The sequence below is a fragment of the Loxodonta africana genome, chromosome 8 (genome assembly GCF_030014295.1).
Source record: "Loxodonta africana isolate mLoxAfr1 chromosome 8, mLoxAfr1.hap2, whole genome shotgun sequence".
NCBI lineage: Eukaryota > Metazoa > Chordata > Mammalia > Proboscidea > Elephantidae > Loxodonta > Loxodonta africana.
The window spans coordinates 50,179,722-50,205,842 of record NC_087349.1 but is presented as its reverse complement, the minus strand read 5'-3'; the positions used below and the strand labels follow the sequence as shown (position 1 = coordinate 50,205,842).

At 35.7% G+C, this 26,121-nt stretch overlaps 1 protein-coding gene across 6 annotated transcripts in view; it reads right to left on the bottom strand.

The window, feature by feature from the left end:
* Positions 1 to 1,270: 1,270 nt before the first annotated feature.
* Positions 1,271 to 26,121, bottom strand: part of CD36 (CD36 molecule (CD36 blood group)) — a 113,173-nt gene continuing 88,322 nt past the window's right edge. For all 6 annotated transcript variants that reach the window (XM_064289917.1, XM_023544479.2, XM_023544476.2 and 3 more), the window contains 8 exons: positions 21,842 to 21,888; positions 12,415 to 12,484; positions 11,090 to 11,277; positions 9,515 to 9,633; positions 9,076 to 9,149; positions 8,272 to 8,326; positions 6,313 to 6,477; positions 1,271 to 4,151 (listed from right to left, as the gene is read on the bottom strand). In XM_064289917.1, coding sequence (XP_064145987.1) covers positions 6,313 to 6,477; positions 8,272 to 8,326; positions 9,076 to 9,149; positions 9,515 to 9,633; positions 11,090 to 11,277; positions 12,415 to 12,484; positions 21,842 to 21,888 — 718 coding nt within the window. In that variant the 3' untranslated portion in view covers positions 1,271 to 4,151. The remainder of the gene's footprint in view (positions 4,152 to 6,312; positions 6,478 to 8,271; positions 8,327 to 9,075; positions 9,150 to 9,514; positions 9,634 to 11,089; positions 11,278 to 12,414; positions 12,485 to 21,841; positions 21,889 to 26,121) is intronic.

The window sequence follows — 26,121 nt, the reverse complement described above, 5'->3', positions numbered from 1 at the left end:
GCTATCCAGAAATCAAGCAATCTACCCCAGTATTCTGCTCATACTAAAGTTCTGTAGCTATTATTCATTTATTATGATTTATACAATATATAAAATAACTGGATCCTGAAGAGTTCCATAGCAGATAAATTCTAAGGAATATCTCCAGATTCAATATCTCTTACCAGGCCCCAAACTATCCCCTAATTTAAAAGCAGTAAATATGAATATTACGAAGATAACGTCAAGCAGATCAAATAACACATTCCAGCAAATCCAGATAATATAGTTACTATCACCACATCTTTTTCTAACTGCCATATTGATTAGCTTTATCACTGTCTGAAATATAATTTACAGGCTCAACAGGACAAATGACAATACTTAGTGAAATATTTGTGGCAACGTTTTCAAGCCTGATGAGCTTCCTCTCATCTAGTAAGCTTGGGTAATTTTGATCACATAAGGCCTTGTGCTAGTAAATCAAATTAATGCCACAACAAGTCAATAAAATGAAAGTTATTACACTTAGTTCAACTCCAATATGACTTCAATCAAGGATTTTCAAACTTTTATGTGTGTACGAATCACTTGGGGCTCTTGTTAAAATGAAAATTCTGATTCCAGATCTGAGATTCAGATTCAGAGACCAAGATTGTGCATTTATAAAAACTTCCTGGGTAATGTTGAGGCTGTTGGTTCATGTTTCACACACTTCAAGTAGCAGGAGTTTAAAACATTTCAGTTTGTCCTAGTTATATCACAGTTCTCCTTCATGAACATGTACAATGGAGTATTGCTGAAATATATAGATATAAACAACTAAGAAGATGGGTAGTACAAGCAGTTTGCAATTGGCTGCTAACTGAAAGGTTGGTGGTTCAAACCCACTCAGTGGCACCAGGGAAAAAAGGCCTGGTGATCTTCTTCCATAAAGATTACAGCCAAGAAAACCCTATGGAGCAGTTCTACTCAGTAATACATGGGTCACCATGAGTCAGTGGCCAACTCAATGGCAACGACAACAACAACATCTGAGAATAGAAGGTAATGGAAAATAGGCATGATATGTAAATAACTCATGAATAGACAATACAAAGTATAAAATTATAGTAGCAGTATTAAACAGCCCAGGAGTCAGATACACTAAAAAAAGCAAACATTTTTTAGTAAGTATTTATTTTCACAAATATTTAAAATTTCAGCTACCTTTGAGCCACAAAATAAAAGAGCAGACTCTTCGAGTATCTATTTCATACAAACATAAAACACTAACTTTTTTCTTAGTTCATTAGTTCATTAGTTCAGCTCACTGCAAATATAGTCAGGGAAAATCACTCATAGGCAATTCTGTTGGTATCTGAAGAAAATAATAATGGACGGTGGTTATTTAAAGAGAGTGCAAAATCTACTTAAACTGGTCGGTACACCAAGAGAGTCAGATGCAGAAGGAGTGCACAGTGTCACTTATTCAATGGACTTCAAACAAAAAAGCTGAACTATTGATTGAAACACACCACAATAAAACTCCAGCTAGAAAGATATTTATGGTGTTGCTCAGGCATTCATAATGGGTTAAGAGATTGGTGGGTTATTGCACTTGTAGAAATCTTAATACAAACATTCAGCACTTTTACAGGGTGAATTTTTGCCGATAATCAGTTTATCCATAGCTTGATTTTCCCTGAAATGATCCCACCTTTTCCTTTTTTTCTTGAAAACTGAGAGCTACAAAGACAGCTGTCCCCTTTCTTAATGTACTTGTAAGTAACAAGAAGCATTAACCCATTTGCAGATGCTATAGATTTTCAAAATTAAGTTATGAACAACAACCAGTTTTGCGGGTTTATAAACATAGTCTGGAATGAAAAAGTGTGTACCCACAAAATGGTGCAATCTTTCTATGGAATAAGCGTACAATTTCATCCATATACAACAATCAACAGTCAAACATTTCCCCTCACTGAAAACCATACACTTTCACTAGGCTAAAACAAAGAGTCACACGTTTAATATACATGCAAAAATGCTCCCCACCCCAAAACACAGCACACAAACCTAAACTCTAGTTTTTCTTATCAAAAAGTTGACCTCTCATTATTTAAAGAAAGTATAATTTTTCCTACTGAATGTCTTTAGTATAATCCCCTTATCTTTGTATATGGATTTTTTTTCCTCTTATACACATTTTATAGACTTTAAAAAAAAAAAAAAAGACTTTAGAGAACAGAAATGCTGAGGAATGATAACAAGACCAGGATATATATGTATTTAGTTCAACAATACTAAGGGCACAGAAGTCAAAATGTTTTCCCAGATACCTAAACGCCATGAGGTGGAAACCATTTCTGTAAGAAGATTTTAAGACCTGAGCCATTGATTGGATGACAGACCTTATGTGAAGTGTCACCCCATTCTTTTGCAGTTTCCATTTTACATAGTATAGCCCTACATATCTCAAGAATTAAAGAAATTTCCTTTTTATTTCTTTTAGATTAACATATCCTCAAATACAGTCATATAAAGACAGCATGCTTTTATTTTGATTATCAGGGCGAAGGTCTAGAATATCATCTTGTCTATCAATATCTTAGACTAATACTTTTTTTCCTCCAATTAAATGGTAAGGAACTCTATCAGCATGTTTTGAGTATCTAGGGATTTTTCAAATCCCTCCAAATCTATGGTGCCTTACTTTTGGGTTTTCAGTAGGATTCTTCAGCATTTACCCTGGCATCTTTTATAAGGAGGCCAAGATATTCTTAATTTCAGCTTCCCAACAAGCCAGTTCCTACTTCTTCATCCTGTATTCCTCTGTGTGTAAAACGCAAGACAGAATTTGGCTGGATTCCCCTTCTACGCTGGAGCTTTTGGAGGATTAGTATTTTTGGCAGCCAGTGAAGCTTTGCTGAAGAAAGCAGGGTTACCTATCAGTGTGTCTGCTAAGAAAAAGGAGACAACTTCACAGAAAAAACTAGACCTCAATTCCAGCTGCTGTAAAAGATAAAATCAAATTATCTTTCTTTTTTTTTATATTTTCCTCCAACTGGCTTAAAAATTGCCTAGCCAAAAGTGGTAAAAAAATGGATTAAGAAAAGAATATTTCAGAAAGAAATATGAATTCATAAAGATATATAGATTGAGAAAGAATACTTCAGACAGAAAATCAGGGCAAAATTTTCGTGACACCACAGGAACTAGGCAAAGCACCAAAACAGAGATCTTTTAATGGTTGAAACCAGTCTTTCTGAGGTCTCTGTGAAAGCGAGACATACTAGAACCAACTATTAATGCACTTTCTACTCTTTGTAATCTTCCATACAATAATTTCTTTATTATCATTTTCCTCCTTTAATATTAGCACACTATTTTTATTCTCAGGTTGCCAAGCATAAGTTGCAGTTGAGTAGAAAGGTCAAAGTCTACTCAGACTTTCCAGAACAGTTGCAGAACTTGGAAAGTGAAAAAGTCCTTAAACATACAGAGCTAAAATGTCCTAAAAAGAATATCCATTTGCATGATCAGTGACAAAAAATATATCAGTGACAAAAAACATATTGTTAAAAGTAAGAAAAATTGTTATGATACCTACTGCTGCTGTACAAAAGTTCCATAGAGAAAGAAGCTGAAGTAATGGATAATAAATGGCTGATAAACCGATAAACCAGTCATTTCTTTTTCAATATTAAATGTCTTTCAAAATATTTGATGCTCATAAAGTGTGATGTACTATCAACAGTCCTGGGATCTGCCTGTTGCAACCAAACAGGGACAGGGTCACTGATGAGGATGATGAGGAAGGACAGGAGTCTGGGATCAAGGATTTGTTTAGAATGTCCACTCCTCTGCTGAATTTGCCACCAGGGGACCAATTAGTCAAATCAGTACCAAACTGGTTCATGCTTGAGTCAGTTCTGTAGAAAATGAAATCAAATCGATCTTGAAAATGATGACTTTTAGAAGGTACATGGTGTTTGGTTCAAAGTATAGATTTAAATGGCATCTTAAAAATCCTTTAGAAATGTGCTGCTGGTTAGGGCGAAAAAATAGCTCTGTCTTTCTTCAACTAAAAGGTAAGTTATGTTTTATATATTAAATCTTCATTCTGTAGACCAATGTTACCAAACATTCTGATGTAGCTGGTGCATAAGTGCAAAGGCTCCATTTGCTGCCTGTAAAGTAGAAGAAATGTTACTACTTCTCAGAAAGCAGTGGAATTATGAAACTGGTAATACTAAAATTCTAAGCATCCAAGATGTCACAGTTTCTATTATTCAGCTCAATTTTTCAAGCTACAGAGAAAAATTCTCTGAGGGAGCTCATGGATAAAGCAGTTCATGTGTCTAGTCATGAAAGATGTGTGGTAAGGCTCTTCCCCAACTTCCAGAGGCAACACATAACCAGAAGGGGAATGATGACAGTCAACTAGATCTGCTCCAGACAAGCGTTTCCACACTTTTTGTTCTCCCTTCAGACCATCTTTCCTTTAGAGTTGTTTGTATAGAGTGTAGTGTACTACTACTTTCATAAAGACCGTTGGTTTATTCTCTGTGATCCACTCAATAACTACACTTCTGCTCCACCATCCTATACTTTAATTGCTTTTGTGCACCCATCTCCTTACTTTTTTCAATGATCACAAATCTGCCCAAAGACATAATTTTTAGAACATTCAACATTGAGGCTTGATTAAGGAAATCTATATCTCCAGTGATTCTTCCAATAATCAAAGAAATGCTTTTCTGTACTTGTAAAGACATATCCTCAAAAAGGGCAGTCACTTTTCCTTATAACCATCAAATACATTAGCAAAACTAATATATATGCTGACAAAGACAGTTGGGAAAGCTTTCAATTCTTTACCATAATTTAGCCATATATGGACCAAGGAATCTGAAATTCAGGGCTTATTAGATACTGATGAAATTTATAATATAATTTGAATGCAGAACACTTACAAAACATTTTGTAACTATCTCTATTTCCTTTTGAAGGTAAGTTTTTCCACTAGAACAAGCTTTTGTTGTTTTGTTTTTCTTTTCAGTGGATGATCTTTGCTGTCTACTATATAAATTGTCATATGAACATCTTTGTTTAATCATAAATTACTTGTTACTGGGCTAAAGACAAGTGCTAAAAGTGATGCAATATTTCCTTTGTTTATTATAATATGACTACTTTAGGTTAGCATTTTGAATACATTCTGTCCCAATTGATCGTAGGTGAATTGTGCAGTCTCATTTTCAGTAATTAAACAACAGTGGCAGTAAAGGTCAGAACAAAAGATCGAGTTGCCTCCCTAAACACAGCCAGTCGTTCCTGTTTGTGTATAAGGTGACATGCCACTCTAAAGGAAACCCTGGTGGTGTAGTGGCTAAGTGCTTATGGCTGCTAACCAAAGGGTCAGCAGTTCGAATCCGCCAGGCCCTCCTTGGAAACTCTATGGGGCAATGCTACTCTGTCCTATAGGGTTGCTATGAGTTGGCCACTTGAAAGCACAGAGGACAGAACCACCTCTACAACTCTGCCACAAACTCTTAGATCTTGTCCACATTTAAGTGGTTCTTCCTCTAAACTCTGAGTGATTTGGTTTTACTGTGTTGAAAACTATTTCCCCCTACTCTCTTTTACTGTTATGTTCAGGTTTTAGCTCATGAGTTTCAGTCATCCATCAGGGCTTCTGCATTGCATACTTAGGGTGCATACCTGGAGTTGAATAGCACATGGCCAGCAAGTCTACGTGTTGCAACCCTGTTTTTATATTAATACTTTCTCTTTTGCTTCACTTACCTCAGCTTTTATTTTTAGAATAGCATAGTGTATCTATAGCTTTTCTTGTTGTATTTAGTTCTTATTATTTTCCATTATAGATTAATTGATATTTAATTGATATATTGACTTAAATTTTCTTTTTCTTTACTTTTCCTTAATACAATTTTGTAAATTTTGATCTCCTCAAATATCCACCATTTTTTTTAACTCTTCCTAGTGACAAGTATACTAAATTAAGTATTTGTGATTTCTTGAATAATTAACTGGTTATAAATAATAGAGAAATGAATAAGTCGAGAATTTTGGATAAAAGAGTTATTTGTACTCACTTCACAAAGATGACAATTACATCTTTTATCCTATTTCTCCCAGAATTAAGGATGTCTTCATTTGCATCTTAAATTAAACACTTGAAAAACTTGCTGATGTATTAAAAATGACAGTTTGTTAGGCGTGTCCAGAAATATTTAAGATTTAATTTTTAACGCCTCTTTGACAAAATGAAAACAAGTAATACATAAAGGAATGCTACGCAGTAATAGATTTTTTGCCTGTACTTACTCATTTTACTTTCTTTAATCTGCATGCACAGTACGAAATCATAAAAGCAACAAACATCACCACACCAACACTGAGCAAGACCATTTCAACCAGGCCAAGGAGGCTTATTTTTCCAGTCACTCGATTTCTGAATAGTTCTGCTTTTTCATCACCAATGGTACCAGTCTGTAACCAAATTAATAATTAGCATCAAGTGGGTAAAAAAAAAAAAAAAAAAAATTTTATTTTATTATCAAGTGGGTAGATTAGTGAAGAAAAACACTCACATCTTCCAGTTATATATCACCCTTGCCTCCAAACACCTGTATATGCGTTAGACACCTGCATTTATAAAACAAACCAGTGGAATTCCCCTTGATTGCCGAAGAAGGAAGTAAATGCCAAGATGGAGAGTATTTAAAAGTAAAATATAATCCCCTTCTTATTAAACATATTTTACAGCAGTCTTCGATGTATTAGGCCTCACTCGATCTTCAAAATCATCTCTCTGAAATATTTCACAATTTTCTAAGAGATATTTTTCAGTAATAGAGGGAAATGTCAAGAGTCAATAGTTTCAATCCCTTTAAAGTCTATGCAATGCATTTCCTAAGTCTGTGGATAATCACCTCAGTGGTTTCCCCTAAAAATATCTTGCCAGGCAATAGAATAGAGTACCTGTGCCTACTCTAGCCTGGTCTTTACAAGCATAAAAACCTGTTGTTGTCGAGTTGATTCCAACGCATAGCAACCCTATAGGACAGAGTAGAGCTGCCCCATAGGGCTTCCAAGGAGCACCTGGTGGATTTGAACTGCCAACCCTTCGGTTAGCGGCCATAGCTCTTAACCACTACACCACGGCTTTTATTGTTGTTGTTGTCAGATGCCATCAAGTTGATTCTGATTCATAGTGACCCTATGTGACAGCGTAGAACTCCCCCGTAGGGTTTTCTTGGCTGTAATCTTTTTTGTTGTTGTTGTTGAAAATATACACAGTAAAAAATATATAGCAATTCAACAGTTTCTATATCTACATTTCAGTGACATTGATTACATTCTTCAAGTTGTGTAATCACTCTCACCCTCCATTTCTGAATCTTCCCTCTGTCATTAACATAAACTCACTGCCCCCTAAGCTTCCTATCTAATCTTTGAAGTTAATATTGTCAGTTTGATCCCATATAGCTAGTTCTTTGAAAGAGCACAATATTTAAGGCAGCCATTCTTTATTAAGTTAACATACTGTTTGGTTAGGAGCCCTGGTGGCGCCGTGGTTAAGTGCTGAGCTGCTAACCAAAAGGTCAGTGATTTGAATCCACCAGCTGCTCTGCTGGAGAAAGATGTGGCAGTCTGCTTCTGTGAAGATTTACAGCCTTGGAAACCCTGTGAGGCAGCTCTACTCTTGTCCTACAGGGTCGCTATGAGCCACAACCAACTTGACAGCATCAGGTATTGTTTGCTTTAAAGAAGACTTCAGCGGATATGTTTGGCTTAGGAAGCAGATGGCAAGTCTTTCTTTTGCAGAGCCGCTTGGCAAGTTTGAACCTCCAACATTTTGGTTAGCAGGTAAGTGCTGAACCAATGCGCCACCAGTAGGCTTTTATTAGAGCTATAATATTTGCTGGGTTTTAATTTATTTGGAGTTACATGTATGCATGCCTCTTTCCTAAGAAAATCACTAAGCCAGGAAGAAGTGTTTAATAGATACATTTTGAAAAATAATCTTAAATGACAGGAAGTGCCTTGTTTTCCTAAAGATAAAACCGAAAACTAACACAAACATGATATTCCCGTGTGATTCGGTTTTCTCAAGCAGGTGTAATCAATAATTTATAAACTGATCAGTATTTTATTATGGGCAAAAAAAAAAAGCATACAATTTCAAATACTATACATGCATATCCTATTTGGAAATATCAAGAGTATTTTTATGTACGAAGACGTTTACCGCCTTAATAGCTAATAGATTAATATACTAACCTCATTAAGCCAAAGGATAGGTACAATATAGTTCCTCTTCAGACCCTTTAATGCCCTGTAATAGACATTGAAAATAACGATGGAAACATATGCTAACAAATGTATACATATATAACAGAACCCAAAGCAAACAAACAAACCATTGCCATCCAGTCGATTCTGACTCATAGCGACCTTATAGTACAGAGTAGAGCTGTTCCATAGGGTTTCCAAGGAGCGGCTGGTGGATTCAAGCTGCTGACCTTTTGGTTAGCAGCCGTAGGCCTTAATCAATGTACCACCAGGGCTCCATATATAACAGAGATTTTAGTAATTATTACTTTAAACAAATGTTCAGAAATCAGTTGCCCTTGAAAATTGCTTGAATTTCTTGACTTTTTTTTTCCCCATAATGGATCATTTAAATTTTAATATAGCTGTTTCTCAGATTTTTCCACTCTTATAATTCTTCCCATTAGATTGACTCTCAAACTCAGATTTTCCCTTTCAAAAAATTCTACTCTTGAAGGTAAAATATGAATTCTGGAAATTATTGTCATAGAAATATTTGGACATCTAGCAAAATGAGAGATGTCACCAAATACTCAAGTAGAAAACATTATAAAATATGTATAAATACAATTTCAATAAACACTAGATATGATTCTAAATTATAATTATAAGCATTTAATACAGAATGTTTAATGACATTAAGCTAAAGAGAAGTTGACATTTGATATTCTTTCTACTAACTTTCATAGATTCATTCACATTCTTACAAGAAAATAATAACAATCATATGATAACCTTGTTCAAGACACTCACTCAATTTTTTTTGCTGGCTTGACCAACATATTGACCTGCAGCCGTTTTGCAAATTGTAAAGTAAATCCAGTTATCTAAAAGGAGAATAAAAACTCTCTTAACAAGTTTAAAATAAGCATAGAAGAGTAATTTATATCAAATTGTTTAAAGTCAATTAGAAACATTTCCATTATTGGTACTTCTGACCCCGTAAACTACTAAAAAGATTTATAAAGTTCATACACTAGAAAACTAACAATGACTATCAACATTTTGTATGCAACGATAGGAAGAAACCAATATAAGTTTCACTGAAATGAAAGTTTCAGTAATTTATCAAGAAAGTAGTAATCTGATCAATAAATTGTAGTTGACAGGAAGGAGAGTATTTATTTTTTCTTTCATTTTAATTTTTAAAAACTAATATTAACAAAATCAGATCAATAATATATTTGCTTACAGGTTCAACATCCAAATATGTCCTATGTTCTTCTTCATTTGGATGTAAGCCTTCAACAGATTCCATAATATCTGGACTTGCATGTAGAAAATGGGGAAGGGAAATGTACACAGGTTTTCCTGAAAACAAGTTTTGAGAGAATTGGGAATTAATGATTTTCCTCATTTCAAGTACCACTCAGAAAAGATTTCATTTAAAATAAAGCCTTTTAAAATAAAAAAAAGAAAAAATGTTGTCTTAGACATCTAGTAGGCTAGAAGTCCAAATTCAGGGCATCAGCTCCAGGGGAAGGCTTTCTCTCTCTGTTGACTCTGGAGGAAGGAAGGTCCTTCTTGTCAATCTTCCCCTGGAGTAGGAGCTTTTCCGTTCAGGAACCCCAGGTCCCAAGGACGTGCTCTGCTCCCAGTGCTGCTTTCTTGGTGGTAAGAGCTCTCCAACTGTCTGCTTGATTCCTTTTCCTTTTATCTCTTTTCAGATAAAAGGTGGTACAGGCCACACCTCAGAGAAACTCCTTTTACATTGGATCAAGGATGTGACCTGGTGTTATATCCCACCCTAATCCTCTTTAATCACAGGCAGAGACTATGATTTATAACACATAAGAAAATCACAAAATGGAGGACAATCACACAATACTGGGAATCATGACCTAACCAAGTTGACACATATTTCGGGGGGACACAATTCAATTCATGACAAGTACATAGTTGGTTTTGAATCCTGAATTGGGGGTGGGGGGTAAGAATGAGGATGATGGAGAATTTTAACATCACATCACTATTGAACAAAATAAAATATAAAATTCTGTATCTTCCTACTGTTCCTCAGTTAACGTCTGTTGGTCATACTTAAGCTGTAAATGTTCAACGTGCAAGGTTAGCCTCTTAACACAAAGTTTCAACCATACATGTTGATGTTTCAAAAATACCTCCATTGACTAAGAATTAATATCTTTACTTTAAGAGTAGCTTTTTTTTTTTCTCCATCACATTCCACTATGATGAAAGTGAACAAGATAAGACGGACTCCAAACTTTGTGTTTAAGTCAATTCTTGTTTCAGAGACATATTGAAAGTATGTTTACTTATATTTACTATAAGACCTCAGGCTGCTAATCAAAAGGGTTGGTAGTTCAAATCCACCAGCCACTCCTTAGAAACCCTGTGGGGCAGTTGTACTCTGCCCTATAGGGTCACTATGAGTCAAAATCGACTCAACGGCACACAACAAGAAGGATCGAAAAAGGTAGAAAAAATGTTAACTAGATAACTTGGGACACTCAGAGTACTCTGGAGATTATTCTTATCTTACCCAAATCCAAAATTAGCACGAGGAAATATAAGTAGTGTTCACCTAATCACCTAATGATAACTAAGCTTTCCAACACAATTGGGACCTCAAAAACAGCAGAAAATCAACACCAAAAATTTGCTGGCACCACCATTGCCATTTTGCCCTTATGTTTTATTACTTTAATTTTAGGACTTCATGTGGAAATTTAGTTAGGGTAAATGCCACATTTCAAAGAATCTGGAAATTATGCCATGGACCATGATACTGAAAATATTTACTCACCGTCTTTGCATTTGCCAATGTCTAGCACACCATATGATGTGCAGTTCTTTGAGATTATTCGTTCTGTGCAGAAACAATGATTGTCTGGATTTTCAAGTGGAGATGCGAAGGCTCTGGATGGAAGGACAAATCTATACACAGGAATTCCTTTCAGATTAACTTCAGATCCAAACACAGCATAGATTGACCTAAACATAGGTTAAAGAGAGAGAGAGAGCTTCATTTCAGGAACCTGATATATATCCCGGAGGTATTTTTTAGTTTTATATTCCTGCTTCAAATTAAGAAAATACAATACTTCTGTTAGAATTTTAAGTTCTTGTTTAATCTTAGGAAAATAATTCTTGTGAAATTTTAAGACATATCAAAACTTGATACCTGAGTATGAACTATTCTTACCCTTGTTCTGAAAAGCTTCTCAGAGCAGGCTATGCTTGTGAGCTACCATGGAGCACTGATACTAAAGACAGTTCTCCGAGTTAATTTTCTGTATATATTAAATATATATATGAATTCCTTCAAATCCCTTAATTGTACCCAGTTCAAATGAAATAAAAAATAAAGCTTCTGTCTTTCAAAATTTAATCCTGGAAAGAAAGGCCCTTCTGTCACTTGGGTAGGTGCCTGTGAATGCTCGATAGAGATCTCATTCACCTCCAACCTTTACCAAGTGTCCACCAAGGCCTAGGGCTCAATACTCATCCTTCTAATCCCTTAGGTAACCCTGTGTGAAGAAGCACTGTTCTCTTCAGTTTTACAGACAAGGAAAACAAGAGTCAGAGATGTTAAATGCTTCCCCACAACCATGCAGTCTTTATGGACTGGTTGGGATTCAATAATGGCATGGGCTCCAATGCCTGTGTTGTGTTGACTGGGCCTCACCCATCTGAAAACATGCCACAGCAGTGGTCCAGCAGATTAATTAACATAGCTCTGGAATAGTTTCGTCATCATCTCTAAAAATCTGGAGAAAGATTGTGCATGCTCTTCTGGACTGGATTGTTATTAAGTATAACAACAATATATAGTACTAGTTTAACGAAAGAAACAGTTCTTGCTTCGACAGAAATGAAAAAGAGAAAAATCTTTCGTATTATGCATAATACCCTACTACCACCCTTCAAGTTTTAAAGAGATAGTAGACACTAATAGACCCATTAGGAATTCCAAATTGTATTTATTTTTTAAAAATCAAGAAAAAAAAATTCTCTAAATGATTTTTTTTTTTTCTCCAAATGACATTCTTGGTTTGTATCTTGTCACTTGGGGAAAAAAAAAAAACAAAACTTCTGACTCACACAAATGCATTGGTGTCTCAGTTTTACCTGCATATGTCAGAAGAAAAGAACTGCAACACTCGGGTCTTCTCAACAAAAGGGGGAAATGAGGCTGCATCTGTTTAGAAATCAAGCAAGTGATATTAGATTGAATGTGTGCTGTAGAAAAATCTGGAAATCTCTATTCCAGTGTGGTCCAATGGAAATATAATGCAAACCACACATGTAATTTTGAATTTTCTATTAAACATTTTAAAAAGTAAAAAAGAAAGTGTATATTTTATTTAACTCGATATATTCCAAATATTATAATTTCCAGATGAAATCAACATAAACTTACTAATAAAATAGTTTATATTATCAAAATCTCAAAATCCAGTGTGTATTTTACCCTTACAGTACATTTCAGTTTGTTCTAGTCACATTTCAAGTGTTTAGCAGCTACATGTGGCTAGTAGCTACCATATTGGACAATGCAGCTATATACTATACACATTCACTGGTATTCAATTGCATATTAAAGTAAATTTTCTCATAAAATAAAACAAACATTTAAGAAAGAATGGTGAAATCACTGATTGTTGAAACTGTGATTGTGTTTTGAAACCCCATCCCCCACTTCATCATTAGAGTGGTATTTTCTTACCATGAAGTTCATGTAGAATGTTTATGATATTTGTGTTGTTCTTATTTTTGATAATGATTTATTTATTTATGGAGCCCTGGTGGCACAGGGGTTAAGAGCTCAGCTGCTAACCAGAAGTCCAGCGGTTCGAATCTACCAGCCGCTCCTTGGAAACCCCATGGGGAAGTTCTATTCTGGCCTATAGGGTCTCCATAAGTCAGAATCGACTCAACGGAAACAGGTTTAATGAGTGGCTGTTGAATATTTTAAAAATTATTTATTAAACTCCTTTCATTTAGATTTCCTGCCAATGGCATGAAAATATACCAAATTAAACCGTGCATTTATTGAGTTTATTAAATTTCTATTATGGTTATGATCCTATGGCACACACTAGATATATGAGGAAATAACCAGATAACATCTCCATTTGTTTCTCAAATTCGTATCACCAGAATTTGCCATTGTTCAATGCACCTGTTTACAATTAGGTTCTTTCTTTGGCAAGTATTCCAAACTTGTGACCTTGTTATAATTTCACCTTTAGTCCTTTTGTGATCACTGCCTGATCCCGGCACTTGAAAGAATTGGAAATTAACCTCCAGCTTAAATTTCCCATATAGGTCCCTATATGGCTATTACCTACAACTGCCTTTCCCCGTGCCTTAACAATTAAACGAAAAGAATACATTTAAAAGCTTTAGAAATCATTATCTGAAATTTCACTGATTTTATCCTAATTATATCCAGCAATTACCATGGGCAATAACCGCAAGATAGCTGATACTAAACCAAAACCAAAACCAAACCCATTGCTATCCAGTTGATCTGACCCATAGTAACCCTACAGGACAGAGCAGAACTGCCCCATACAGTTTCCAGGAAGAGCATGGTGGATTCGAACTGCCAATGTATTGGTTAGCAGCCATAGCTCTTAACCACTACACCACCAGGGTTTACTAGCAGGGTTTTATCGTTGTTATTTTAGAAAGAAACATTCTAAACGTACATCAACAATTTCTTTTTAAGTTTCTTCAAACTTACTGAAAGAGGTAAAGGAAGCACTTCAAAATCATGATGAAAACACATCAGAAATTTTTGTTTCATTCGTCTCTTTTTCCCAGCGCCGTAACCAAGATTCTCTCTCACAGGGATGGCATCTTCGTCCACTGCCTTCTTCCATCTCTCTCTGCTCCTAGTTTGTTTTACTTCTAGCTTCTTTTCATTTCATGCCTGAGGCTCATGGATTTATACTACTGTCATTAATTAACCTTCTACCTCCTCTTGTTAAAAACAACTACTTCTCAGCTTTGAACAGCACTGTTCAATGATTTTATTTTTTCTTAAGTGCATAAAGACATCTTCCCTAATTAGGAGGAGCACAGCGTATTTCTGTATCTAAGGACTGAAGTTTTATGCTTACACAACCACCACAGTTAGTACTCCTTGAACACTGATGCTTTATTTGCAAAAATGCTTTATTCAGGAAGGAATGTCTTCATCTCCCCCCACAGCTCAAAAACTCACAAAGTGAATCAACCGGTTGTTGCTTTTTTTCTACAAGCAAGGGATAACAAAATTAAATAAGCAGGCAAAACTGAACCATACCTTTGAAAAAGTAAGAATTCCCTGTATTTTTATGTAATTTTTCATTTAACTTTGTTCATATTTTTTATATCTTTTTCTATAGGGTACTGCCTCACTAATTTTCTAAACACCACGCTTCTGCTTCTCAGTAGTTCAAAGTTCACCTCTGACATTAATCGCCCCACGGAATTAGATTCCCATAGCTTTTAAAAGTCTTTGTACTTAAGCTAATAGGCATATTTCTACTTTGCTTTTTCTTCAAGTGAATAATACACCAGAGCTAACCATACCTCAAATTCGTAGCGCTTACTTTTCTCCCAGTTCTAATTCAGAGTTCTCAATTTTTCATCTTTTCCATGGTTTTGAGATATCTAACCTTAGTTTTTTTAATTTTTATTGTGCTTTAAGTGAAAGTTTAAAAATCAAGTCAGTCTCTCATACAAAAATTTATATACACCTTGCTTTTTACTCCTAATTGCTCTCCCCCTAATGAGACAGCTTGCTCCTTCCCTTTTCGTGTCCATTCTGCCAGCTTCTAACCCCCTCTGTCCTCTCATCTCCCCTGCATATAGGAGATGCCAACATAATCTCATGTGTCTACTTGATCCAAGAAGCTCATTCTTCACCAATATCTTTTTCTATCCCATTTTCCAGTCCAAACCCTGTCTGAAGAGTTGGCTTTGGGAATGGTTCCTGTCCTGGGCCAACAGAAGGTCTGGGGGCCATGACCACTGCGGTCCTTCTAATCTCAGTCAGACCATTAAGTCTGGTCTTATGAGAATTTGGGGTCTGCATCCCACTGCTCTCCTGCTCCCTCAGGGGTTCTCTGTTGTGTTCCCTGTCAGGGCAGTCATTGGTTGTAGCCAGGCACCATCTAGTTCTTCTTGTATCAGGCTGATGTGGTCTCTGGTTTATGTGGCCCTTTCTGTCTCTTGGGATCATAATTACCTCATGTCCTTGCTGTTCGTCATTCTCCTTTGGTCCAGGTGGGTTGAGACCAATTGATGCATCTCAGATGGCTGCTTACTAGCGTTTAAGACCCCACATGCCACTCTCCAAAGTGGGATGCAGAATGTTTTGTTAATAGATTTTATTATGCCAATTGACTTAGATGTCCCCTGAAACCATGGTCCCCAAACCCCCGCTCCTGCTACACTGGCCTTTGAAGCATTCAGTTTATTCAGGAAACTTCTTTGCTTTTGGTGTAGTCCAGTTGTACGGACCTCGCCTGTATTATGTGTTGTCTTTCCCTTCACCTAAAGTAGTTCTTATCCACTGTCTAATTAGTGAGTACTCCTCTCCCTCCCCCCTCTCGTAACCATCAAAGAATATTTTCTTCTCTGTTTAAACTATTTCTCAAGATCTTATAATAGTGGTCTCATACAATATTTGTCCTTTTGCAACTGACTAATTTCACTCAGCATAATGCCTTCCAGATTCCTCCATGTTATGAAATGTTTCTCAGATTCATCACTGTTCTTTATCGATGTGTAGTATTCCATTGTATGAATATGCCATAATTTATTTAACCATTCATCCGTTGATGGGCACCTTGGTTGCTTCCATCTTTTTGCTATTGTAAACAGTGCTGCAATAAACATGGTTGTGCATATATCGTTTGTGTAAAGGCTCTTATTTCTCTAGGATATATTCCAAGGAGTGGGATTGCTGGATCCTATGGTACTTCTATTTCTAGCTTTTTAAAGAAGCACCAAATTGATTTCCAAAGTGATTGGACCATTTTACATTGCCATCAGCAGTGTATAAGTGTTCCAGTTTCTCCACAACCTCTCCAACATTAATTATTTTGTGTTTTTTGGACTAATGCCAGCCTGCCAGCCTTGTTGGAGTGAGATGGAATCTCATGGTAGTTTTGATTTGCATTTCTCTAATTGCTAATTATCATGAGCATTTCCTCATGTATCTGTTAGCTACCTGGATATCTTCTTTAGTGAAGTATCTGCTCATATCCTTTGCCCATTTTTTAAATGGGTTATTTGCCTTTTTGTAGTTGAGTTTTTGCAGTGTCAAGTAGATTTTAGAGAACAGGCACTGATCAGAAAAGTTATAGCTAAAAACTTTTTCCCAGTCTGTAGGTAATCTTTCTACTCTTTTGGTGAAGTCTCTGGATGAGCATAGGTGTTTGATTTTTAGGAGCTCCCAGTTACCTAGTTTCTCTTCTGCATTGTTAGTAATGTTTTGTATACTGTTTATGCCACGTATAAAGGCTCCTAACGTTGTCCCTATTTTTTCTTCCATGATCTTTATCGTTTTAGATTTTATATTTAGGTCTTTGATCCATTTTGAGTTTGTTTTTGTGCATGGTGTGAGGTATGGATCTTCTTTCATTTTTTTGCAGATGGATATCCAGTTATGCCAGCACCATTTGTTAAAAAGACTGTCTTTTCCCCATTTAACTGTTTTGGGGGCTTTGTCAAATATCAGCTGCTCATATGTGGATGGATTTATGTCTGGATTCTCAATTCTGTTCCATTGGTCTATGTATCTGTTTTGACTACTGTGGCAGTACAATAGGTTCTAAAATCAGGTAGAATGAGGCCTCCCACACTGTTCTTTTTCGGTAATGCTTTACTTATCTGGGGGCTCTTTCCTGTCCGTATGAAGTTGGTGATATATTTCTCCATCTCATTAAAGAATGCCGTTGGAATTTGGATCAGAATTGCATTAAATCTATACATCACTTTAGGTAGAATAGACATTTTTATGATGTTGAGCCTTCCTATCCATGAGCAAGGTATGTTTTTCTACTTATGTAGGTCTCTTTTGCTTTCTTGCAGAAGTGTTTTCAAGTTTTCTTTGTATAAGTCTTTTACATCTCTGGTAAGATTTATTCCTAAGTATTTTATCTTCTTGGGGGCTACTGTAAATGGTATTGATTTGGTGATTTCCTCCTCAATGCTCTTTTTGTTGGTGTAGAGGAATCCAACTGATTTTTTTTATGTTTATCTGGTATACTGATACTCTGCTGAACTCTTCTATTTCTTTCAGTAGTTTTCTTGATGATTTCTTAGGGTTTTCTGTGTATAAGATCATGTCATCTGCAAATAGAGATACTTTTACTTCTTCCTTGCCAATCTGGATGCCCTTTCTTTCTTCATGTAGCCTAATTTTCTGGTTAGGACCTCTGGCACAATGTTGAATAAGAGAGGTGATAAAAGGCAACCTTGTCTGGTTCCTGATCTCAAGGGGAATGCTTTCAGGCTCTCTCCCTTTAGGATAATGTTGGCTATTGGCTTTGTATAAATGCTCTTTACTATGTTGAATAATTTTGCTTCTATTCCTATTTTGCTGAGGGTTTTTATCATGAATGGGTGTTGAACTTTGTCAAAAGCCTTTTCTGCATCGATAAAATCATGTGATTCTTATCTTTTGTTTTATTTATAAGATGGATTACATTAATTGTTTTTCTAATGTTGAACCATCCCTGCATACCTCGTATGAATCCCACTTGGGCATAAATTCTATTGGCTAGAATTTTGTTGAGGATTTTGGCATCTAAGTTCATGAGGGATATAGGCCTGTAATTTCCTTTTTTGTGTGGTGTCTTTACTTGATTTTGTTGTCAGGGATATGCTGGCTTCATAAAATGAGCATAAGAGTATTCCATCCTTTTCTATACTCTGAAATACCTTTAGTAGTAATAGTGTTAACTCTTCTGTGAACCTTTGGTAGAACTCTGCACTGAAGCCGTCTGGGCTGGGATTTTTTTTTTGTTGGGAGTTTTTTGAGTACTTTTTAACCTTTACTCTTGTTATAGGTCTATTTAGTTGTTCTACCTCTGTTTGTGTTAGTTCAGGTAGGTAGTGTGTTTCTAAGAATTCATCCATTTCTTCTAGGTTTTCAAATTCATTAGAGTACAATTTTTCATAGTAATCTGATATGATTCTTTTAATTTCAGTTGGGTCTGTTATAATATCGCCCACCTCATTTCTTATTCAGGTTTTTTGCCTCCTCTCCTGTTTTTCTTTTGTCAGTTTGGCCAATGTTTTATCAATTTTGTTGATTTTTTCCAAAGAACCAGCTTTTGGTCTTGTTAATTCTTTCAATTTTTTTTTTTTTAATTTCATTTAGTTCTGCTCTAATTTTTATTATTTCTCTTCTTCTGGTGCCTGAGGGTTTCTTTTGTTGCTCTCTTTCTATTTGTTCAAGTTGTCGGGATAATTCTTTGATTTTTGGCCCTTTCTTCTTTTTGGTTGTGTGCATTTATCAATATAAATTGACCTCTGAGCACTGCTTTGCTGTGTCCCAAAGGTTCTGATAGGAAGTGTTTTCATTCTCACTGGATTCTCTGAATTTCTTTATTTCCTCCTTAATGTCTTCTATAACCCAGTCTTTTTTGAGCAGGATATTGTTCAGTTTCCAAGTGTTTGATTTCTTTTCCCTGCTTTTTCTGTCACTGATTTCTATACTATGGCCTATGGTCAGAGAAGATGCTTTGTAATATTTCAATGTTTTGAATTCTGCTAAAGCTTGCTTTATGACCTAACATGTGGTCTATTCTAGAGACTGTTCCATGTGCGCTGGAAAAGAAAGTATCCTTGGCTGCCGTTGGGTGGAGTGTTCTCTATACGTCTATGAGGTCAAGTTGGTTGATTGTGGCATTTAGATCTTCCATGTCTTTATTGAGCTTCTTTCTGAATTCCAGTCCTTCACTGAAAGTGGTGTGTTGAAGTCTCCTACTATTATTGTGGAGCTGTCTATCTCACTTTTCAGTGCTGATAGAGTTTGTTTTATGTATCCTGCAGCCCTCTCACTGGGTACATACTTAATATGGTTATATCCTCCTGGTGTATTGTCCCTTTAATCATTATATAGTGTCCTCCCTTATCCTTTATGATGGATTTAACTTTAAAGTCTATTTTGTCAAAAATTAATATTGCCACTCCTGCTCTGTTTTGATTGTTGTTTGCTTGATATATTTCTTTCCATCCTTTGAGTTTTAGTTTGTTTGTGTCTCTAAGTCTAAGGTGTGTCTCTTGTAGGCAGCATATAGATGGATCGTGTTTTTAAATCCATTCTGCCACTCTCTGTGTCTTTATTGGGCATTTAGTCCATTTACATTCAGCATAATTATGGCTAGGTATGAATTTAGTGCTATCATTTTGAAGTCTTTTTTTGTGTGTTGTTCACAGTTCCTTTTTTGCACTTAATTTTTTTGTGCTGAGTAGATTATCTTTATATATTGTCTTTTCCTCATATTCGTTGTTGTTGATTTTGTTTCTGCCGAGTCTCTATTTTTTTTCTTGTATTTTATTTTGATGTGCAGGATAGTTTGTCTCCTTTGTGGTTACCTTATTATTTACCCCTACTTTGATAAATTTAAACCTAACTTTTATTTCTTTGTATCACCTTGTCTTCCTCTCCATATGAAAGATCTATGACTACATTTCTTAGTCCCTCTTTATTGTTTTAATGTTCTTTTATATAATAACATCACTGTTTCACTGTTTTGAGCATTTTTTTAATCTGGATTTATTTTTTTGATCTCCCTGCCTGGGTCGACTTCTGATTGCTCTGCCCAGTGTTCTAGTCTTGGGTTGATACCTAATATTATTGATTTTCTAACCAAAAAACTCCCTTTAGTATTTCTTGTAGTTTTGATTTGGCTTTTACGATTCCCTAAACTTCTGCTTATCTGGAAATGTCCTAATTTCACCTTCATCTTTGAGAGACAGTTTTGCTGGATATTATTCTTGGCTGGCAATTTTTTTCCTTGAATGCTTTTATATAAGTTATCCCATTGCCTTCTTGCCTGCATGGTTTCTGCCGAGTAGTCTGAGCTTATTCTTATTGACTCTCCTTTATGGGTGACTTTTTGTTTATCCCTAGCTGCTCTTAAAATTCTCACTTTATCTTTGGTTTTGGCAAGTTTGATTATATGTCTTTGTGACTTTCTTTAAAATCTACCTTACATGGAGTTCGATGAGCATCTTTGATGGACATCTTCTCATCTTTCACGATATCAGGGAAGTTTTCTGCCAACAATCTTCAACAATTCCCTCTGTATTTTCTGTTAGCCCTCCCTGTTCTGGTAGTCCAATCACTCATAGGTTATTTCTCTTGATAGAGTCCCACATGATTCATAAGTTTTCAAAAAATTCTTTTATCTGATTTTTCTTCAAATATATTGGTGCCAAGTGCTTTATCTTCAAGTTCACAAATTCTGCCTTTCACTTGCTCAATTCTGCTTCTCTAACTTTCTATTGAGTTGTCTAATTCTGTAATTTTATTGTTAATCTTCTGTATTTCTGATCGTTGTCTATGGATTTTTCCAGTTTATTAAATTTTTCATTATGTTCCTGGATAACCTTTTTTAATTTCTTCAACTGCTTTATCTGTGTGTTCTTTGGCTTCTTCTGTGTATTGCCTCATTTCCTTCCTGATGTCTTAAAGGGTTCTGTATATTAATCTTTTGTATTCTGTCTCTGGTAATTCCAGGAAGGCACTGTCATCTAGAAGATCCCTTGATTCTTTGTCTTGAGGGCTTGTTGAGGCAATCATGCTCTGTTTCTTTATGTGATTTAATATTGACTGTTGTCTCCAAGCCATCTATAAGTTATTGTATTAGTTTATTTTATGTTTTCTAACCTTACCTTTGATGTTCAGGGCTCCTAGCTTGTCATAAATATACTTGTTTCACTTGTTTTTTGGGGTCTTTGTTGTAAGGGGGCTTGCCAGAAGTGTCTGTTTATTTTGCCATTGTGGCCCCACCTCTCCAACCTTAGTCTTGCTGTGTTTTCTTTTCTTTCTCATTCCTGACCATCTTTTCCAAAATAGATCGGTCTGTCTTGTACCATCACTGATTCTACCTCAGCTTTAAACCTCACTTTTTTTGTTTTTTCTTTTGAAATTATCTTAATTTTTTTATTCTTTCAATTCTAAGTTGTTAGCTGAACAGTGTTAACAAGGAAGTGAACAGTAACTATCCTAGGATTTTTTTAAACCCTTATTTGTGCTTCTAGCATGGGAGACTGTGAAGTAAAGTTTTTACAAAGGAAACTTTTCCCTAGTAATGCAATAAGAGCAAATCCTCTGTGGTTAATCTTTGGGAAGCTTGTCACATTAATAAAAGCAGACATTTATTAAGCCTATGTTAAAATAGAGACCTTTCATGCTGTGGGGATATAAAGACAAATAAACTCATACCCTCAGCTTTGAGAACACAGTAGACATCATGGTGAATTTGTGGGAGAGGGTGAGGAGATTTCATTGGATTCTTAACACAAAACAAGGTGTCCTTACCTGTGCCATTAATCATGTCACAATAACTTGCCCAATAGGAGAGATTCCTTAGGATGAAAAAAGAAAGAAAATTAATAGAGCATTCTAATTTCAAGAGTACCTTTCTTTCTCACAGTACTTTTTTTTTTTGTCATTTAATACTTCGGCTAATATAATGAAGATTAAGTGTGACATTTCTTAAGTTTAAGAAATGTCCCAATTCACTTAGTCCATGTTTGAAGGTTTCATCTTGTTAAGCTGAATTAAGTGACTGATTCCTCTAAACAGGCCGATTATAAAAGAAAAATTGCAAAACTCTAAGCTAGTTAGAAGCAACACAGTTCTGAAAGAAGAAAATTGAGAAACATTTATAAGAAACTTAGATATCTACTAAAGGGAGATCCCCCCCCCAATAGGAGAAATAAACTATTTGGTAGTAGGTTTAAGTGTCTGCACTGAATAGAAGGGAAGTATTTATTAAGGGAGTAACTGATAGAAGTCTAGTATGAGGTAGAAGAGGGGAGTGGGGAGGAGGGGATTAAAAGAAGCAGGTGTTTAGATGAATAGAGATTAGAAACATTTAGACAAACAATTTATACTTTTTTTGCCCTTCTAGTTCTTTCATGAGACTAGTTTTTTTTTTTTTTTTTTTTAGTTCTTTCATGAGCTGGCATTAAAGTAGGACAGATTTTATTAACTTATGTTCTGGTACCTAAATCAGCCATACACAACCAGAAATAATAAAAAAATTGAGTAATAATTTCCCTGTAGCTTCACCACTTTTTAGTGATGTAAAAACTTTTTCTCCCACTCTTAGCATCCAGTTAGATGTCAACCCAGGGTGTTTCTGTTACTGCTGCTTTTTTTAAACAGAAAATAAAATGTTGATCAGGCTCCACCTTGCAGTAATCAGTAAAATCAAGATTATCGTAACCTTAAACGGATGTGAAACTCTGACTCCAATTAGGACCTCTTAGCCACTCTCCTCAAAACTTCTTTATAATATGGAAACAGTGAAATGCTCCTTAATAAACCAAATATGGATGTGATTTCCACCAAAATGAACATTTAGAAGTGTCTCTTTTTTTCCCTTGAATGTTTCTGTAAATAAACATGTAACTACGGGATCTTAAGAATAAAAAGTTCTATATTAGCAAATATTTCACTGATACAAAATGCATAATTTTTAGATAATGGCTCATTATGAGGCAATGATTATTGATATTAATAAAACATCTCTTTCCATTTTTATTTATTTAATCTCTGTAAGTTTTTATTACTTTATTCTTTTTCAGGAAATAACTAGTCTAAAACATACTTAATGAGTTGTTTTTGTTAGGTGTCCTTGAGTTGGTTCTGACTCATAGGAACCCTATGCACAACAGAATGGAAACTGCCTTATCCAGTGCCATCCTCACAGTTGTCATTATGCTTGAGCCCATTGTTGCAGCCATTGCGTCAATCCATCTCGTTGAAGGTCTTCCTCTTTTTCACAGACCCTCTACCAAGCATGATGTCCTTCTCCAGGGACTGGTCCCTTCTGATAACATGTGCAAAGTATGTGGGGCAAAGTCTCACCATCCTCCATTCTAAAAAGCATTCTGACTGTACTTCTTCTAAGACAGATTTGTTTTTTTCTTCTGGGTGTCCATGGTATAGTCAATATTTTTCACCAACACCATAATTTAGAAGCGTCAATTCTTCTTTGGTCTTTCTTATTCATTGTCCAGCTTTCAGATGCATATGAGGCAATTGAATATACCATGGCTTGGGTCTGGCAAACCTTAGTCCTCAAAGTGACATCTTTGCTTTTTAACACCCTCAAGAGGTCTTTTGCAGCAGATTTGCCAAATACCAAAACATCATTTGATTTCTTGACTTCTGCTTCCCTGGGTGTAGACTGTGGATTGAAGTAAAATGAAATCCTTGACAACTTCAATATTTTCTCCATTTATCATGATGTTGCTTATTGGTCTAGCTGTGAGGATTTTTGTTTTCTTTATGTTGAGGTGTAATCCATACTGAAGGCTATATAGTTTTTGATCTTCATCAATAAATGCTTCAAGTTCTCTTCACTTTCAACAAGCAAGGTTGTGTTATCTGCATATCACAGGTTGTTAGTGAGTCTTCCTCCAATTCTGATGCCCCGTTCTTCTTCATATGGTACAGCTTCTTGGATTATTTGCTTAGCATACGGAGTGAATAAGTATGGTGATAGAATATAACCCTGGCACTCACCTCTCCTGATTTTAAACCATGCAGTATCCCCTTGTTCTGTCCAAACAACTGCCTCTTGGTCTATGTACAGGTTCTTCATGAGCACAATTAAGTGTTCTGGGATTCTCATCCTTCACAACATTATCTATAATTTGTTAAGATCCACAGTCAAATACCTTTGCGTAGTCAAGAAAACACAGGTAAACATCTTTCTGGTATTCTCTGCTTTCAGCCAAGATCCATCTTACATCAGCAATGATATCCCTCATTCCACATCTTCTTTTGAGTCTGGCTTGAATTTCTGGCAGTTTTCTGTTGATGTACTGCTGCAACCACTTTTGAATAATCTTCAACAAAATTTTACTTGTGTGTGATGGTAATGATATTGTTCAATAATTTCTACAAAGTTGTCCTTTCTTTGGAACGGGCATAAATATGTATCTCTTTCAGTCACTCAGTGAGGTAGCTGTCTTCCAAATTTCTTGGCATAGACATCCGAGCACCCCCAGTGCTGCACTCTTTGTTGAAACATCTCGGTTGGTATTCCATCAATTCCTGGAGCCTTGTTTTTCTCCAATGCCTTCAGTGCAGCTTGGACTTCTTCCGTCAGTACCATCAGTTCTTGATCACATGCTACCTCCTGAAATTACTGAGCATCAACCAATTCTTTTTGCTAGAGTGACTCTGTGTATTCCTTCCATCTTTATTTGATGCTTCCTGTGTTATTCAATATTTTCCCTGTAGAATCCTTCAATATTGCAACTGGAGGTTTAAATTTTTTCTTCAGTTCTTTCACCTTGAGAAATGCTGAGCATGTTTTCTTCCCTTTTAATTTTCTAACTCCAGGTCTTTGCACATTTCATTATAATAGTTTGCTTTGTCTTCTCAAGCCACCCTTTCAAATCTTCTGTTCAGCTCTTTTACTTCATCATTTATTTCATTGGCTTTGGCTACTCTACATTAAGTAGCAAGTTTTAGAGGCTCTTTTGACATTCATTTTGGTCTTTTCTTTCTTTCCTGTATTTTTAATGACATGTTGCTTTCTTGATGTACAATTGTCCTTGATGTCATTGCACAACTTGTCTGGTCTTTGGTCATTAGTGTTCAGTGAGGTAAATCTCTTCCTGAGGGGCTCATCTTCTGGCACTATATCAGACCCTGGTTCTGCTGGTATTCATAAGGTTTTTACTTGCCAATTTTTTCAGAAGTAGATTACCAGGTCCTTCTTCCTAGTCTGTCATAGTATGGAAGTGCCACTGAAACCTGCCCACCATGGGTGACTCTGGCTGGTATTTGAAATTCTACTGGCATAGCTTCCTATCATAGGAACACACAAGCCACCACAGTACAACAAACTGACAGACAAGTGGGGTTTTAATTGTGAGGAGAAGAAAAGATGTCATTCCCTACTGTAGTTCTCTTTATTTTACTCACATCCTAAGTTATGCATCCTCAGATGAACAGGCAGAAGCTATGAGAAGAATGGAAAGCATGGCTATACAAAGATAGCTTATTCTTTTACCACTTCAAAGGATGTATGCTTTTCATTTTTAGGTTTAATATGTAAGTTTTAGAACTGTATTGAAGTACTAATTGCATTTTTGCACTGATAAAAGTTAAAAAAAAAAAGCTGAGTTATTAATATACAAAAATATTTCAATATAGTTTTGCAGGGGAAAGGTCATGAGAAGAATTGCATAGGTTCAATGAACTTCATTTTTAGAGACATTTAGGCCATGACACTGGAATGCACAATGTTTATTTCATATGCTCAATTTTTAAAAAAGTAAATTAAAAAACACAGTAACATATTTTTCTACCTAATGCTAAACAATTAGTTGTTGTATTGATTATCTTCCTTTTCATTTGTGTTTATATACTGGTATGGGTGATATGTATGTGCTGGACATGAGTGGAATTGGGAATGATTCCTTTGAATTTCTTTATGTAAGAAAAAGTGAAGCAAACCCTAAAGTAAGACCGATACTCAGCAGCTACGCACTGATGTGGCCCTTCTAGTTGTCAAAAATAAGTGTTAACACCTGGCACCATAGACAATTCCAGGAGGCTGAGACAGAGCCAGG